The following is an 18,539-nucleotide window of genomic DNA, read 5'->3' as shown; positions in this document are numbered from 1 at the left end:
TTCCTCATGCCTTTTGCACACACTGTATATAGACTATATTTTTTTCTACTGTGTCATTGATTTGTTTATTGTGTTATTGGCATGTTTATTGTTTACTCCATGTGTAACTCTGTGTTGTGGTCTGTGTCACACTGCTTTGCTTTATCTTGGCCAGGTAGCAGTTGCAAATGAGAACTTGTTCTCAACTAGCCTACCTGGTTAAATAAATTAAAAAAGAAACTGGAGGAAACAGGTACAAAAGTATCTATAGCCAATGTAAAACGAGGCCTATATCGACATAACCTGAAAGGCCGCTCAGCAAGGAAGAAGCCACGGCTCCAAAACCGCCATAAAAAAGCCAGACTACGGTTTGTAACTGCACATGGGGACAAAGATCGTACTTTTTGGAGAAATGTCCTCTGGTCTGATGAAATTGTTTGGCAATAATAACCATTGTTATGTTTGGAGGAAAAAGGGGGAGGCTTGCAAGCCGAAGAACACCATCCCAACCATGAAGCACGGGGGTGGCAGCATCGTGTTGTGGGTGTGCTTCGCTGAAGGAGGGACTGGTGCACTTCACAAAATAGATGGCATCATAAGGATGGAAAATTATGTGGATATTTTGAAGCAACATCTCAAGACACCAGTCAGAAAGTTAAAGCTTGGTCACAAATGGTCTTCCAAATGGACAATGACCCCAAGCATACTTCCAAAGTTGTGGCAAAATGGCTTAAGGACAACAAAGTCAAGGAATTGGAGTGGCCATCACAAAGCCCTGACCCTAATCCTATAGAACATTTATGGGCAGAACTGAAAAAGCATTTGTGTGCAAGGAAGCCAACAAACCTGACTCAGTTACATCAGCTCTGTCAGGAGGAATGGGCAAAAATTCACCCAACTTATCGTGGGAAGCTTGTGGAAGGCTATCCGAAATGTTTGACCCAAGTTAAACAATTTAAAGGGTGCTTTGTTCAGGGAGAGAACAACAGATTTTTATCTTGTCAGCTCTGGGATTTGATCTTGCAACCTTCCGGTTACTAGTCCAACGCTCTAACCACAAGGCTACCTGCTATCCCGACCTAAGACAGGGAATTTTTACTAGGATTACATGTCAGGAATTGTGAAAACCCGAGTTTAAATGTATTTGGCTAAGGTGTACGTAAACCTCCCACTTCAACTGTACATACCCCAACCAGAAGCCATGGATTACAGGCAACATTCAAACAGAGCTATAGGGGAGAGCTGCTGCTTCCAAGGAGCGGGACTCTAACCCGGAATCTTATCAGAAATCCCGCTATGCGCTCCGACGAACCATCAAACAGGCAAAGTGTCAATACAGGACTAAATCGAATAGTACTACACCGGCTCCGACGCTCGTCGGATGTGTCAGGGCTTGCAAACTATTACAGACTACAACGAGAAGCACAGCCGAGAGCTGCCCAGTGACATGAGCCTACCAGACAAGCTAAATAACTTCTATGCTCGCTTTGAGGCAAACAACACTGAAACATGCATGAGAGCACCAGCTGGTCCGGATGACTGTGTGATCACGCTCTCCGTAGCCGATGTGAGTAAGACCTTTAAACAGGTCAACATTCACAAGGCCGCAGGGCCAGAAAGATTACCAGGACGTGTACTCCGAGCATCCGCTGACAAACTGGCAAGTGTCTTCACTGACATTTTCAACCTCTCCCTGTCTGAGTCTGTAATACCAACATGTTTCAAGCAGACCACCATAGTCCCTGTGCCCAAGAACACTAAGGTGACCTGCCTAAATGACTACCGACCCGTAGCACTCACGTCTGTAGCCATGAAATGCTTTGAAAGGCTCGTCATGGCTCACATTAACACCATTATCCCAGAAACCCTAGACCCACTCCAATTTGCATACCGCACCAACAGATCCACAGATGATGCAATCTCTATTGCACTCCACACTGCTCTTTCACACCTGGACAAAAGGAACACCTGTGTGAGAATGCTATTCATTGACTATAGCTCAGCATTCAACACCATAAGCTAAGGACCCTGGGACTAAACACCTCCCTCTGCAACTGGATCCTGGACTTTCTGACGTGCCGCCCCCAGGTGGTAAGGGTAGGTAACAACACATCCGCCACGCTGATCCTCAACACGGGGGCCCCTCAGGGGTGCGTGCTCATTCCCCTCCTGTACTCCCTGTTCACTCATGACTGCATGGCCAGGCACGACTCCAACACCATCATTAAGTTTGCTGATGACAACAGTGGTAGGCTTGATCACTAGCAACAATGAGCCAGCCTATAGGGAGGAGGTCAGAGACCTGACCGTGTGGTGCAAGGACAACAACCTCTCCCTCAACGTGACCAAGACAAGGCAGATGATTGTGGACTACAGGAAAAGGAGGACCGAGCACGCCCCCATTGTCATCGACGGGGCTGTAGTGGAGCAAGTTCAGAGCTTCAAGTTCCTTGGCGTCCACATCACCAACAAACTAACATGGTCCAAGCACACCAAGACAGTCGTGAAGAGGGCACAACAAAACCTATTCCCCCTCAGGAGACAGAAAATATTTAAAATGGGTTCTCAGATCCTCGAAGGTTTTTACAGCTGCACCATCGAGAGCATCCTGACAGGTTGCATAACTGCCTGCGGCCTCCGACCACAAGGCACTACAGAGGGTAGTGCATACGGCCCAGTACATCCCCAGGGCTAAGCTTCCCACCATCCAGGACCTCTATACCAGGCAGGGTCAGAGGAAGGCCCTAAAAATTGTCGCAGGTGTGAGTGCATCTGCACGCACAGTGAGGTGAAGACTTTTGGAGGATGTCCTGGTGTCAAGAAGGGCAGCAAAGAAGCCACTTCTCTCCAGGAAAAACATCAGGGACAGACTGATATTCTACAAAAGGTACAGGGATTGGACTGCTGAGGACTGGGGTAAAGTCATTTTCTCTGATGAATCCCCTTTCAGATTGTTTGGGGCATCCGGAAAAAAGCTTTTCCGGAGAAGACAAGGTGAGCGCTACCATCAGTCCTGTGTCATGCCAACAGTAAAGCATCCTGAGACCATTCATGTGTGGGGTTGCTTCTCAGCCAAGGGAGTGGTACCAACACATCCTCCGAGAGCAACTTCTCCCAAACATCCAGGAACAGTTTGGTGACAAACAATGCCTTTTCCAGTATGATGGAGCACCTTGCCATAAGGCAAAAGTGATAACTAAGTGTCTCGGGGAACAAAACATCGATATTTTGGGTCCATGGCCCGGAAACTCCCCAGACCTTAATCCCATTGAGAACTTGTGGTCAATCCTCAAGAGGCGGGTGGACAAATAAAAACCCACAAATTCTGACAAACTCCAAGCATTGATTACGCAAGAATGGGCTGCCATGTGGCCCAGAAGTTAATTGACAGCATGCCAGGGCGGATTGCAGAGGTCTTGAAAAAGAAGGGTCAACACTGGATATATTGACTCTTTGCATCAACTTCATGTAATTGTAAATAAAAGCCTTTGATACTTATGAAATGCTTGTAATTATACTTCAGTATACCATAGTAACATCTGACAAAAATATCTAATGACACTGAAGCAGCAAACTTTGAAAATTAATATTTGTGTCATTCTCAAAACTTTTGGCCACGACTGTACATATTACCTCGACACCGGTGCCCCCACACATTGACACATTGCTCTGTACCAGTACTCCCTGTCTATAGCCCAACTATTGTTATTTACTGCTGTTCTTTAATTATTTAAAGAGCAGCAGTAAATAAGGCGGTAACACCAATGGCATAAAACTGAGTGACACACACTGGTACTGGTAAAAATAGGGTATTTTAATAGCCTTATTTGTTTTTGTTGATCTATACAATATATTAAATACTTTTGTTCACTGTCTAGGATTCAATATAGTAGATAGATATCACTATATCCCCAAAACATTTCACTCTACCTCTCTCTACATATCACCAGTGGGACAAGCCAATTTGCTTGCCCCCAGTAGTTTTTTTACAATGAATACAAATAAATGTTTTGCAGTATAAAGGACTTACATATGCTCTTATTAAATAACAGTCAAATAAATAGAACATTTATTTGTAATGTCTTTGTAATTTTAAAGTGTTTTTACATGGTGCCAAAATCAAGAGACAGCATTTACCACCGAAATCCAAGAATCACCCTATTTCAACTAGAAACTGGAAACCAAGCTAAACCTTAAACCAGTCCTAATTCACAATGCTAAACATCAAGCCTATGTAACAGTATAACTTTAGACCGTCCCCTCGCCCATTCCCGGGCGCGAACCAGGGACCCTCTGCACACATCAACAATAGTCACCCATGAAGCATCGTTACCCATCGCTCCACAAAAGCCGCGGCCCTTGCAGAGCAAGGGGAACCACTACTTCAAGGTCACAGAGTAAGTGACGTCACCGATTGAAACGCTATTTAGCACGCACCACCGCTAACTAAGCTAGCCGTTTCACATCCGTTACACCTAGACTGAAAACACATTGGCCAATCTAGTCCTGAAATGGCTGCAGCCACCATTATTATGGTATCTGCTATCTAAACACCATAATAATAGAGGCCCTATTCATATCAGGGCTACAGCCTATGGTGCGCCAGTTTCCATACTCACAGCCGTGCTGTTGTTGGGGTCAGGTTGAGAGTGATGATAGCATGCCATCAGAGCCTCTGTGTTCACTGTTTGACGTAGTGCTCTCTCCTCGATATCCTCCCCATCACAGTACATGGTGTCATAGCAGAAGGTGTAGTAGGGAGACGAGGAGGTCTGGAGCAGCCAAACACCAGAATTAGTCAAATATACACAATTAATATGCAGCAATTCTGCTTTGTGGACTAGGCCTGTTGGGCATCACCATGAGATATGATGTGTGTAATTGACAACAGACATTTAGCAGTTAGTAGTGTTGCTGTATCATACCAGAGATTTCTTGCTGCGGAACATGGAGTGTTTCCACTGGAGGGCTCTGAGGCGTGATGTCAGGCCGTCCACCAGGCTGTCTCTGTCCTGCAGCTCAATCAGCTGGAAGGCTTTCTTACCCCTCACGCTGACGATCACTGGGTTTGGCAGCAGGCTGGTGCTCTCCGCCTTCTCTATGGAGATCACCTGACAATAAAACAGGAGGAGACAGGGGTCAGAGGTGAACAGCCAAAGAAATAACTGTAGCGCTATTTACTTGTAAAACAGTAATAACACAGTAATAAACTATGAATAGCTTTTATGTATAGCAGAGCCATACATACATTTATATATAGCTTCATGTATGACTGACTGGTATATAATGTAGATAACCATGGTAAAGCTAAAGGTGTAAACTCTAACACTTCCAACAACACTGTGTAAACAGCAGTAGCCACATTCCACCTGCGTTACACTTTAACCAGCAGAGAAGCAGGGTCAACATAGTATGTAGCCAAAATACACCACCCCTCCAAAATACACTGCAGTACACTGATAAAGGCTCTCCTCTGGGAAGGCTGGATTAACCTTAAGAGCTAAGCTAGGGGAACTTGTGAGGGATTTTTGTGTGAGACCTTTCTATAAATCAAATAGGGAGGCACTGCAATATGGTACAATGGGTACCTCTGAGAGAGGGATAAGCAGGCTGCAGTGGCCCTCCTCTCGGCTGGCGAAGCATAGGTAGCTGTCGGTGGTGAAGAGTGTTCCTGTCGTGTGACAGCGGGCATGGGGCGTCCACACTGAACACAGCGCCACCTCCTGAAGACGTTCGCCCCGTGGTAGCCGAAATAGAGCCAGGACATACGTCCTTAACGCCTGCTCCTCCAGAACCCTGAGGGGGAAGAGTTAGAGGGACACTCAGAAAGAGATACTTAGCTGGCAGGGGGAAAGAGATACAGTGAAACGTTCTGTTGCAAATGAGTGACAGCTAGGAATTCAACCTCCAGGATAGAGAGAAGGAGAGTGTAAATGATAGATTGTGGGTGAATCCTCAAGGCCTTGTTGCCTTTAGTGACCTAGACATTTCTAACTGAGAGTCAGGAACACTTGAATGATAATTCCACCAATTTTCAATCTCATTTTCATTATCTCCAGCACAATACAAGTGTCTACATGGAAATGGCGTATTTCTACATTTACTTCTACTCAATGACATCATCAAAAGTTTAAACATTTAAAAAACATTGATTTTCAAACACTATGAGATTCACTGTGACGTGGGGAGCAGGAAAATACCCTCCTTGTGGCTAGAAACTCATTGCAGGTTTTGAAAATCACAGTTTCTTTATTTTTAATCGTACCCTGGTGGTTTAGGACCTTTTGTTCTTATCTTTTTAACCAATGATCATAGAAACGCGTCTTCAAATCAAATCTTATTTGTCACATGCGCCGAATACAACAGGTGCAGCCCTTACAATTTGGAGCCTCGCGAGTGGCGCAGCGGTCTAAGGCATTGCATTGCTTGAGGCGTCACTACAGATCCAGGTTCGACCCCAGGCTGTGTCACATCCGGCCGTGACCGGGGGTCCCATAGGGCGGCAAACAATTGGCCCAGCGTCATCCGGGTTAGGGGAGGATTTGGCTAGGGGGGCTTTACCTGGCTCATCGTGTTCTAGTGACGCCTTGTGGCGGGCCAGGCGCCTGCAGGCTGATTTCGATCGTCAGTTGAATGGTGTTTCCTCCGACACATTGATGCAGCTGGCTTCTAGGTTAAGTGGGTGTTAAGGAGAGCAGTTTGCTTCCAGGTTAAGTGGGTGTTAAGGAGAGCAGTCATGCGAGTCATGCATCCACCGAAACATGACTCGACCTTCGTCGCTCCCAAACCAATTTGGGAGTTGCAGCAATGAGACAAGATCGTAACTGGATCACAATTGGATATTTCGAAAATGGTGGAGAAATAGGTGGACAAAAAAATACAAAAATAATAATTTACTAATTAAACTAAATTAAAAATAGTAACACAATAAATTAACAATAACGAGGCTATTTACAAGGGCATTCTCTCAACCAGCTTCACCTGGAATCCTTTTCCAACAGTCTTGAAGAAGTTCCCACATATGCTGAGCTCTTGTTGCCTGCTTTTCCATCCATTTTCCATCTGTGGTCAGACTCATCCCAAACCATCTCAATTTGGTTGAGGTTGGGGGATTGTGGAGGCCAGGTCATCTGATGCAGCACTCCATCACTCTCCTTCTTGGTCAAATAGCCCTTACACAACCTGGAGGTGTGTTGGGTCATTTTCCTGTTGAAAAACAAATTATAGTCCTACTAAGTGCGAAGCTGATGGGATGGCGTATCGCTGCAGAATGCTGTGGTAGCCACAGTGGTTAAGTGTGCTTTGAATTCTAACTGAATCACAGAGTGCCACCAGTAAAGCATCCCCACACCATAACACCTCCTCATCCATGCTTTACGATGGGAAATACACATGCAGAGATCATCCGTTCACCCACACCGCATCTCACAAAGACACGGCATTTGGACTCCAGACCAAAGGACAAAGTTCCACCGGTCTAATGTCCATTGGTCGTGTTTCTTGGCCCAAGCAAGTCCCTTCTTCTTATTGGTGTCCATTAGTAGGGGGTTTCTTTGTAGCAATTCGACCATTAAGGCCTGATTCACCCAGTCTCCTGTGAACAGTTGATGTTGAGATGAGTCTGTTACTTGAACTCTGTGAAGCATTTATTTGGGCTGCAATTTCTGAGGCGTGTAACTCTAATGAAGTTATCCTCTGCAGCAGAGGTAACTCTGGGTCTTCCTTTCCTGTGGTGGTCCTCATGAGAGCCAGTTGCATCATAGCGCTTGATGGCTTTTGCAACTGCATTTGAAGAAACTTTCAAAGTTCTTGAAATGTTCCATATTGACTGACCTTCATGTATGAAAGTGATGATGGACTGTAGTTTTTCTTTGCTTATTTGAGCTGTTCTTTCCATTATATGGACTTGGTATTTTACCAAATAGGGCTGTCTTCTGTATACCCCCTTAAGATGGAAAGAAATTCCACAAATTCACTTTTAAGAAGGCACACCTGTTAATTGAATTGCATTCCAGGTGACTACCTCATTAAGCTGGTTGAGAGAATGCCAAGAGTGTGCAAAGCTGTCATCAAAGAAAAGGGTGGCTATTTGAAGAATCTCAAATATTAAATATATTTGGATTTGTTTAACACTTTTTTGGTTACTACATGATTCCATATGTGTTATTTCATAGTTTTGATGTCTTCACTATTATTCTACAATGTAGAAAATAGTAAAAATAAAGAAAACCCTTGAATGAGTAGGTGTTCTAAAACTTTTGACCAGTAGTGTACATGTAGGTAGGGATAAAGTGACTCCATAGATAATAAACAGAGAGTAGCAGCAGCGTATGTGAAGAGTGTGAAAGATTGTGAATGTATATCTGCAGTGGTGGAAAAAGTACCCAACTGTCATACTTGAGTAAAAGTAAAAATACCTTAATAGAAAATAACTCAAGTAAAAGCAAAATTATTCTTGAGTATGAGTCTAAAAGTATTTGTTTTAAAATATACTTAAGTATCAAAGGTAAAAGTAGAAATAATTAAAATTTTCTGATGTTAAAAAACCTGATGACACTATTTTCTTGTTTTTTTTTCATTTAGGGAAAGCCACGGGCACACTTCAACATTCAGACATAATTTAAAAACTAAGCAGGTGTGTTTAGTGAGTCCACCAGACCAGAGGCAGTAGAGATGACCAGGGATGTTCGGTTGATAAGTACTTGAATTTCACAATTTTCCTGTCCTGCTGTAAGGTTCTGCTTTTCTTTTCTTAGTCAACCGTGTGTTCTTTTTCTTGTGTTCTTGAACATAGCCCTGTTTCTTTGTGTTCTGGAACGTAGCCCTGTCTTTCATTTTTGGTCATTGATTTCACCTGTGTTTGTTTCTCACTAGCTCCTTATTTAGTTCATTTATTTCTGTTTGTATGGTTGTGAGGTATTGTTTGTTTTTGACTGCCTACCTGTGTTTGACCATTGCCTGTGACCACAATTCCTGACTTCTGCGAAGGCTTAATAAAAATCTGTGTGTGAATCTACACCTTTTTCTACCTGAGGATTCATTACAACTGCTAAGCATTCAAAATTTAACGAGTACTTTCGGGTGTCAAGGAAAATGTATGGAGTAAAAAGTACAATATTTTCTTAAGGAATGTAGTGAAGTAAAAGTAGTTAAAAATATAAATAATAAAGTACAGGTACCCCCCAAAAAAGACTTAAGTAGTACTTTAAAGTATTTTTACGTTAGTAGTTTACACTACTGTATGTGTGTGTGTTGGAATGTCAGTGTAGTATGTGTGAGTGTGTGGCTAGAGTTCAGTGAGTGTACCTCAAGCCTGTGCAAGAAAAAAATTAGAAGAAGTAATGTAGACACTGTTTTGGTGCTGGAGATAATGAATACGAGGTTAAAAAGAGTTGCTCTTGAAATAATCCACATGTACCCACAGACAATTAGATAAAGGCAGACTATTTTGGTCACTACAATTTAGGTCAGGTAATTTTTAACTTCCTGTTATGGTATTGTGATGAGGAATTTACATAAAGTCACTAGTTTGAATGATGGGGAGGGACAAAAATATCATTCATTTGAGAAGGGTTGAATGTGAGGAAGTTACCAAATGAATTATTAAACAGTCTGTTACACCCATAGAGAGAGAACTAAATGCTCTAGCCTAGCTCAAGTACAATGTTTACCACCGCAAGTTGTCATTTTACACACAAAACCTGAAACTGAAAATGTTATGGTGAATGTACTACAGGTGGAACTTAGACACACACACACGTACACACACACGTACACACACGTGTACACACACACACACACAGAACTAAGACTGAACGAAGAACAGGGGTGTATTTATGAGCTACCTCTCCAAGCGAAGGTATCATTTCCCACAGGATAGAGCTGAAGTGCCTTCCAGTCACACTGAGACAAACACTGATTTATAACGTATGGTGCAGTGCTGTGTCGTGGAACGCGGCCCATCAATCACTACACAACTGTTCTGAGACCAGCCGGAACCCAATACACAGGCAGTGGAAGGAAGGAACATTTTAAAAATATATATATTTTCCCATAGACTAACACGATACGCTGTCTTCCTGTTATGGCTGAAACACCTAGGGGCAAAGTCTAGGTATTTACAAGTCTTTATGAGCTCATCAGCCTCATATAATGTTTGTCTGAAGAACATGACTGAACGTCCCTCTCGGCTCAAAGGAAGATCAGTTGCACTATGATGCTATGGTTATACAAAGGATGGTCGGAAACTAAAGGGAAGTAAATCAGTTAAGATATGAGGGGTTTTCAGGAAGCGCTTGATGAGGTCTCTTTTGACCAAAACAGATAAGAATGAGAACCTTATTAAATTACTGTTTATCAAACTGATTAATCAGGCAAGCAACTGTTCTAATCCTCTCAGATGATGTGAATCTGAACAAAGCGAATGATACAACCACACAAAATCCCCTGCCCTCCTTTACACTACAATACGATACAACTTTAACTTTTTCTGCGTTGCCTGCTGACCTCTTGGTTATGTTGGAGGACTGCTGGAGGACTCGGTCCAGCTCCAGGCCTTCACTGTCCAGCAGGCGTCGCAGGGCGATGTCAGCCAGCTGACCAATGACCCCAAACGCCTCATCCAGGCTCAGGAACATGGAGAAGTCCAACTGGCACCGCCGCGTCATCACACGCACCATGTCCGTCATGAGACCCGTAGAGACCCGCTCCAGCCTCGTCACCTCCGCCCACGGGATCACAAACTTCACTAAGGGAGAGAGAAGCGGTCAAACATTAAAAGTTCACAACCAGTTCACAACCAGTAATACTGGGGGCTATTCTGTGTGCTATTGAAAGGAAGAGCATGTAAGGGGACTGACCTTCCTTTCCCAACAGGAAGGAGTAGAAGGCCATGTGGTTGATGCTGAGGTAGAGCCAGCCCTGCCGGGGGACCCGCCCCTTCCAGCAGCAGCAGGAGTAGGTGGTGACCAGCTTCTCTGAGGAGGGCAGGCCGAAACATAGCTCAAACTTCAGCAGCGCCTCCCGGAACTTCTCAGGCTCCTCCTCCTGAGCCGCCTGCCTCCCCCTTACCTCCTCCGCTATCAGACCCTGGGGGAGGAGGAGAAATAAATGAGAGAAAGAGAAAATAAAAGGAGAGCAAGAGACACAAATAGAAAAGAAAGTCAGGAGGAGAGAGATCAACAGTTGAGATTAGGTTGAATACTGTGATTTTCGATAGTAGGCCTACAAAGTATTTACAGTGTACCACAGGTCTTTACAGTAGGTCTTATTCTAATAGTACAGTACCTTGACTTTCCCTTTTACGAAGCTGGCGACATCCTCCTTGTTCTCAAACACTGAGAGAGAGTGGAGTAGGTTCTGGACCAGCCAGTCCCAATGTCTGTTCATCTCTCCAACAGCAGCACCTGTATAACAACACACACACATACAACACCCATCAGAGAGATAGATACACAGAGAGAGAAAGAGAGAGAGATAGAGAGAGACAGACAAATATGAGAATCAGAGAGATAGAAAGCAAAGGAGAGAAATGTCAGAGAGCTTACCACAAGCTATTGTCCAGCTGACCTGTGACCCAGGCATCTGTAGTAGGATACGGAACGGTGTGACCCGGGCATTGGAGTCCAGCACTGAGTCCAGAGCTCCCACCAGAAGACCTGGACAGACCAGAGCAGTCAGACACAGAAAGAGACCAGAAAATACTGAGAAATACCATCTGACAACACATACATGTCAATGAGCTCATTGACATATGGGAGAGAGAGGCCACATTATACCAACCCATATAAACTGAAATCACATTTTCAAAAGATAAGACAATTGTATTAAGCTCATAAGGCATTAATAAGATATACTCTAACATACATAATCAATGTTTAGCATTAGTGGAATTACTTTTGAACAGCAGGAAGTTTACAGATTGTGCCTTTAAGCAGATGGGACACAAAGGTACCTATTACACATAACGCCAGAAGGCTAAAGTCATTACCATGTCTATCACAGACCAAGACATTCCACAGTGAGGTGCCAAGCAGAAGAAGATTGGCACTGGATAGGACATAAACTGATACAACTTACGGTCACTAACAGTCTCATAATGGCCACATTATGTGAGAGCATAACATAGGCTTACAAGCTATTGAGAGACTCACAAGTATTGCTGTTCTCTGTTTGTCACTATATTGGTCCACTAGAACCAATGGCTAATAGTATTGGATTGGAGACCCCCCCCATATCCTCCACATATGAAGCCCTAAAGCCATGGTCTAAAAAATACAAACTTAATACAGAGCCCCTAACATCTCATCCAATATGGTTGACAGTGACACCCCAGTTGACGTTCAAGAGAAACTGCACTACTCTACCCCAAGCTTTCAATTTCCATCCAGACCTAACTAATTTGTACCTATTAGGCATTGTGAAGGCTACATTAACCCTGGAACCAGCATTTAGGGAGAACTTACACATCCAGTCATCCCCACCAGTCATCAGCCTAATGGAACCAGATAGGCTCACGAATACCCTGAGGTAACAGAGCCTACACTCATCATCATAGTATCTCTTTAACTCCACTGCTATTCATGGTCATGCTTTCCCACTGAGGCCAAAGGCACCAAACACTAGTCCCTCTTGTCTAGTTTTAATTCTGGGTTTTCTTTGCCATTTTCAACAGAATGGAGCATTTAAGGAGCGCTAGTAAAAACAGTCCTAATAGCAACACATTACATCCCTCAACTACAATAAAAAATCAAGTTAGCAAGAACAGTCTGTTAATGATTTGGCCAATCAAATGTGTAATAAGCACACAGCAGGCAAGACAAGGCTTACTACGTTCAATAGGCTACAGTCTAGTCTGTATGAGATCACTATCTAGTGTTTGGCATTCTCACTCCCGCCCAACCGCCCGCCACAAAAGAGGAGAGGGACGGAAGACAAACTGAACTCCTGACAAATAACCCTCTCCTAGAGCACTGCCCATTCCAGACCACACCACATCTATAAGCTCTGCCCATCTGCTGCTCTGAACCATGACACCCTGGCAACACAAACGTATTTGTCACCAAACCGCTTACATTGTAAGTCCCAACTTAAACTACTGTAAATCATGTATTGTGTTCTGCTTATATATTTCACTGAGTTTGTATGGCTGTGGACAATGGACATGTACAGTGTGCTCAGATGTAGAGAGAAAATAAACCCTATGTATATAAATAACTAAAAATTCCCTTGTAGCAAAGTGCTCTTTGTGAAATAGGAAGCAGAAGATACTTTAGTTAGTGACACAAAGTGATAGAACATAAAAACATCTGCAACCTCTATCTTAATCGAATCATGGATTTCTTCTTCCAATTGATATTGTACTTGTTATTCTCTTCATATAACAAAACATACTATGGTGTGGTTTTGTAAGAAGAGCCAACCCCAATACAGCTAGGGCTTTGTCTTACCTGTCACCATGGTGACAAACAAATACTGTAAATCATGGGCCGTTTTTATATTGTTCCTTTTATGAGATGTCTACTCTCTATCCTCCTGTCCTTGATGTGTTCAGTTAAGTATGAAAGTCCCAATGGTGATTAAACAAAAACAAGACCAGGTGGCACCTTATCAAAGTTCATCATCAGACAAACACTGTATCGAACTTAAAGAAATCAAGGAAGACCTGAAACAAAATAAATGTCTAAATACTATATGCAAGAAAGTTGCCTGTTATTGCTCCAAGGTGTTGACGACACCAAATATGGAGAAAACACTTGTTTCCCAAGTAATGCTGTGTAAAAATCCTGAGCCTATTTAAAGTGATACATTGTTGCCCCGATAATGGCAAGTTGCAAAATTGTTTATAAATGATTTGTTACTGTGTTGCAAGTGTATTCCGTAGACTGGTGTATCCGTATAGGCTGCCAAAGCTGCTGAAATCAGACGACAGACAGTGAGATGAAGATGGGAGGGGGCGTATTACCTGTAAATTTCCCCCCTGTGTCCCCATGCCCTCTTCTGCGCTGCAAAAGGAAGAATTCGTTAGATTTTTCGGTAACCCAAAGCTTCAATGCATTTTTCAGCAAAACTTCCTCCGGATTCAACCACATGCTTTCAAAACAAGATATTTACAAAGAGAATGGACGAAAACAAAACAAAGCCGATTGTAGTTTTTGTTGTGCTATTGATAGAATGCACACTTCTTCAACAGTTCCACGCGTCGGAGAAAATTAGGTGATTTCAGAATCATCCATGACTGATCTCAAGCGCTGTCCGAGATAGCAGGCGTCTTGTGCTCATATTTTCTCTCACACCGGTTGCAACTGTAGCCTACACAGCGAGCGTCTTATTTCCGCATTTAACCCAACCTTTCCTTCCCAACATCCTTCCCATAGTTCCGGCGAAAGCGAGGAAGTTTAATTTCACTGTCCCTTTGCTTTGTGAATAGTTATTATGCAGTAGTAGCCTATTCATTAAACATCATACAAAACTAAATCTGAGAATATAATTGGATTGTAAACACATTGTTTGCCCATAGTAAAGGGGTTTAGTCATGTGCCATATGCTGTCTGATGTGTGCAAAAAATACGTCAGAAGATGATGTACAGTACCTATTATCTCAATGCTGCATTATGCTTACAATGACAAAATATTTGTTTGCTTTCGCTTTATATTATAGTTTTAAATGTTAAAATTTTTGATCATACCACATATTAATTTAATGACATCAATGCCATGTCGGTGACATGGTCACTTTTCTTTTCAATGATAAAGTACCTATAGAGTCTAGACAATATAACACTTTACATAATGTTCTATATGGACATACATACCCATCCCTATAGCCTACTTCTGTGGTAAAATAGAGGTTGCAACATGCATGCTTGACATGTAATCAACAAATAACAAATACAGGATTGCATTATGATGTCTGTTTTAAACTATGGTTGATTTGATTAGAATAAACACACGAGGTCAGAGTTGTCAAAGGCCCCTATCATAAAATACTTTATTAAAATCAAATGTTATTTGTCACATGCTTCGTAAACAACAGGTGTAGAGTAACACTGAAATTAAAGAAAATTATCATATTTTTAGAGCAGCAATCTTATTGAGTTTCACAAGATCAAGACTGACATGAAGATTTATAACCATACCCATAATAAAGGATTTGAAAATATATTTGCACAGTAGAACATGTACCTAAGTATATGATTCATAAACGCATCATCTATACTTGCTATAGTCATCATAACTACATTGAAAATAAACAAATACAGTATAAGGATATCATATTGAAGCACATCTACACACCAAAAAACAGGCCAACAATTTTCAGAGATGTTTGGACCTCTATGCAACCCCCATAAATGTATGGTCAACCCAGACACTGACAGCACAGCAGTGTGATTTTCAGGTGCAGCTGTTGTCTCAATCAGATGCCACACATGGAATGTAGTACAGCTTTCCCACTCCTAATATAGACATACAGGACCTAAACCGGATATTGGTGCAACCTTTATTATTGTCCCTTGAATGTCTTGCCCTAGCCAGGTTTATGATAATAATACATATAAAACAGGTGATGGAATAGATTTGTCCTCAGAAAATAAATTATTTTGTAACGATTCTATATTTGAGATATCTGACAAGTATTTAAGTTTTGTCACATTAAAGATCTTGTTTTACTCCGGAATAAATATGGGTGAGGTCCTTCTATTTCCGTGTCTGGGAAGAGCAGTGGTGTTTTCAGCGTCTGTTTTGAACGGTTAAAAAAATGCAGGTTGGTAAACTTCGATAACTTTTTCTAGCTATAACTCTGATCGTATGAAGGACTTAGCCGATGTTTCGATTAATATGATTATCTGTTCGCACGCCACCTCGATTGGCACATAACGTTATTTAACCCTTGATCATGACTCCCAGTTCCATTATAACGTTACATAAGTAATTGTTGGAGGAAGGCGTCTTCTGTACAGGGGCGTTTTGTTAAGAGCCCCAACGCTCAATCTGAACATTAACACGCGTCTCTTGCGGTACGGTTTTGGATGCATATCATATCAGCGATAATTCATTTTCTAAAAACCAAAATGTTACATGAATACACTTACTGTTCCCACATGGCGATATATCCATGTTGCAGCGCTTGTTTACGATCACGGACCATCTGTGATAATTAGTGATCTAGCGTGCTCGAACACCTGTATGTAAGCTAACTCGGGAAATGTAGTTTCGTCTGATGGAGGCATCTCTAGCAGTTTATCAGAATTAATTTTTTTTTTCGCTGAGGGCCATGGTTCGAAAGCCATATCGCCACTGATGATTTACGTTTCTAATAGTTAAAACATAGTATCCTGATTGTAGTTCACATGAGCCAGTCGGGGGCAAAGCTAATGACTAAAAACTGTAGGGAGAAGGCAGAATGCTTAGAGTTTGAGAGCTAAATGTTGGCTAACTAGATGGCTAAACATTAGGTAATGTTCGCTAGCAGTAATACCAAAGGGCCTAGCTATATAGATGTTGTGTTTTTAACTCTGTGGTGGTACAGAATGGCAAACAGCCAAGTTACAATAACATTCCAACATGATCTCTTATTTCTCAGGACCCTAATGCAGATACAGAGTGGAATGACATCCTGAGAAAGAAGGGGGTCCTTCCTCCCAAGGAGAGAACTCAGGATGAGGTTGAGGAGGAAGCTCTAGAGAAGCAGATAGTTCTTGAGCAGTCATCTGTTGGTAAGAGATGGCGAGTTCTAGTTGGCTACTTCTATGGGACTAAGTTTCTACTGAACTGATCTAGGGCAAACAAATGCTGATGTTATTCTTAACTAACAGGACATGGTTTAGGAAGGCTGATTCTAACATGTTGTTTTAATAGCTTAAATTGTACTTAAAAAAAAAACTTGTGACGCATATGGTGTTTTGTGACCAGTGAAAACCTATGAGAGCATGACTCTGGACGAGCTGGATGAGAACGAGGATGACTTCAGTGAAGAGGACGAGGCCGCCATCGAGATGTACAGGTCAGTGATCTCTTTAAAGCATCACTTAGATGGTACATACAACAGGGGTTGATAAGAATGAACGGCTGCCCTATTGCCTGGGGCATGTGAGCTGAGCAATCGGGCAAGTTGACCCTGTTCTGTGATTGTTTGCCCCATTGGGCAGATGTTTTTCAGCACGCTAAAACTGATCTTTCTGATTAGCCTACCTTTCTTTACACCCTCTGCATTTCCCTCTTACCAGACAGAAGAGGCTTGCAGAATGGAAAGCCACCCAGATAAAGAATTGCTTCGGTGAAGTAGTGGAGATATCTGGGCAGGACTACATCAAGGAGGTGAACAAAGCTGGAGAGGGAATCTGGGTTGTGCTCCATCTCTACAAACAGGGGTGAGCCATTCTCTACCCTCTCTCTCTCTCAAAGGATTGCAGTTGAGCACACCAATTCATGCTCTCAAAAAGTGATGTTTGATTTTTGACAAGATCTGATAAACCAGAAAATTGTGAAAACATTGATGACCAAGACCTTATTTGAAAATCATGATTCAAGGTTTTCATTTAGCCTAAGCCTGATTTACAGTGGTCCATTTTAATTTGCTCTGAATAGACCTATCTACCAAAATATCTGATTTAACTAATTTACTCATTGTGACATCTGTTCTCTCTAACATGTCCTGTTCTAATCTTCTGTCCTCCCAGAGTACCTCTGTGTACCCTGATAAACCAGCATCTATCAGAGCTGGCCAGGAAGTTCCCCCAGACCAAGTTCCTCAAGTCCATCTCCACCACCTGCATCCCAAACTACCCCGACCGCAACCTGCCCACAATATTTGTCTACCACGAGGGAGAGATGAAGGCACAGTACATCGGGCCTCTGGTATTCGGAGGCATGAACCTCAAAGTTGAAGGTAAGCTATACTCTCAAGAAGGACTTTTTTTTATTTATACTAAGTTAGGATGGTATTAGTTACATGATATGAAATCTAGCATAACACCCTCAGTTTTATTAGTGACAATATTTTAGATATTAAACTATCCATTATCCTATCATCCTCAGAGCTGGAGTGGAGGTTATCGGAATCTGGCGCTGTCAAGACAGACCTGGAAGAAAACCCCAAGAAGCAGATTGAAGACAAGCTAATGTCGTCGATTCGATCCACTCTCCCCACACGGAAAGACAGTGACTCAGAAGAGAACTAGCCCCCTAACCTCCAAATAACATTCATCTAATGCTCCACGGTCTCTGAATGGGGATGGCTTTCTCCTGTGGGGATGTATTAAAATGCACACCTCTTCCTATGCTTACCGCAGAGAGGCTCCGTCGGTTCTATGCCTTCCCGATTTAAAGGATCTCGTGTTAAGTGATCATTCTCCTAAATCAGATCACTCTTCAATAGGGTTTCTACAGAACCTTTGGTTGAATATTGTCCTTTTTTACATATACGTTTTATAATATGACAATATAAATGTATACATCTAATTGTAAAATTAAATGTAAGTAGACATTCACCCATGCCATAATCACAGTTGACAGTTTTTTAAATAAAGTGTTCGCTGTGATCTGTGTAACCATCACATGAA

General features: G+C 42.4%; 2 protein-coding genes across 5 annotated transcripts in view; one reads left to right on the top strand and one right to left on the bottom strand.

The window, feature by feature from the left end:
- Positions 1-16,143, bottom strand: part of LOC110520333 (TBC1 domain family member 8) — a 27,009-nt gene extending 10,866 nt beyond the window's left edge. For 2 of the 4 annotated variants that reach the window (XM_021597581.2, XM_021597582.2), the window contains exons 1-8: positions 13,943-14,328; positions 11,526-11,636; positions 11,266-11,384; positions 10,839-11,067; positions 10,486-10,726; positions 5,568-5,775; positions 4,905-5,090; positions 4,599-4,751 (exon numbers count right to left, since the gene is read on the bottom strand). In XM_021597581.2, coding sequence (XP_021453256.1) covers positions 4,599-4,751; positions 4,905-5,090; positions 5,568-5,775; positions 10,486-10,726; positions 10,839-11,067; positions 11,266-11,384; positions 11,526-11,636; positions 13,943-14,069 — 1,374 coding nt within the window. In that variant the 5' untranslated portion in view covers positions 14,070-14,328. Of the gene's footprint in view, positions 1-4,598; positions 4,752-4,904; positions 5,091-5,567; positions 5,776-10,485; positions 10,727-10,838; positions 11,068-11,265; positions 11,385-11,525; positions 11,637-13,942; positions 14,329-16,070 lie in introns of those variants that run through there. The other 2 variants (XM_036974863.1, XM_021597583.2) reach the window with 2 other exon arrangements.
- On the top strand, positions 15,588-18,539 carry LOC110520331 (phosducin-like protein 3). The gene is made up of 6 exons (XM_021597577.2): positions 15,588-15,742; positions 16,562-16,694; positions 16,891-16,981; positions 17,205-17,348; positions 17,658-17,866; positions 18,016-18,539. The coding sequence occupies exons 1-6, from the start codon at positions 15,737-15,739 to the stop codon at positions 18,156-18,158; spliced, it is 726 nt and encodes a 241-aa protein (XP_021453252.1). The 5' UTR covers positions 15,588-15,736; the 3' UTR covers positions 18,159-18,539.

This window comes from Oncorhynchus mykiss, chromosome 3 (genome assembly GCF_013265735.2).
Source record: "Oncorhynchus mykiss isolate Arlee chromosome 3, USDA_OmykA_1.1, whole genome shotgun sequence".
NCBI lineage: Eukaryota > Metazoa > Chordata > Actinopteri > Salmoniformes > Salmonidae > Oncorhynchus > Oncorhynchus mykiss.
This window is presented reverse-complemented; position numbering and strand designations above follow the sequence as displayed.

Coding starts and splice junctions, on each gene's coding strand:
- LOC110520331 (XM_021597577.2), top strand. Junction 16,695..16,890: donor TCTTGAGCAGTCATCTGTTG/GTAAGAGATGGC, acceptor TTTTGTGACCAG/TGAAAACCTATGAGAGCATG. Junction 17,867..18,015: donor CATGAACCTCAAAGTTGAAG/GTAAGCTATACT, acceptor TATCATCCTCAG/AGCTGGAGTGGAGGTTATCG.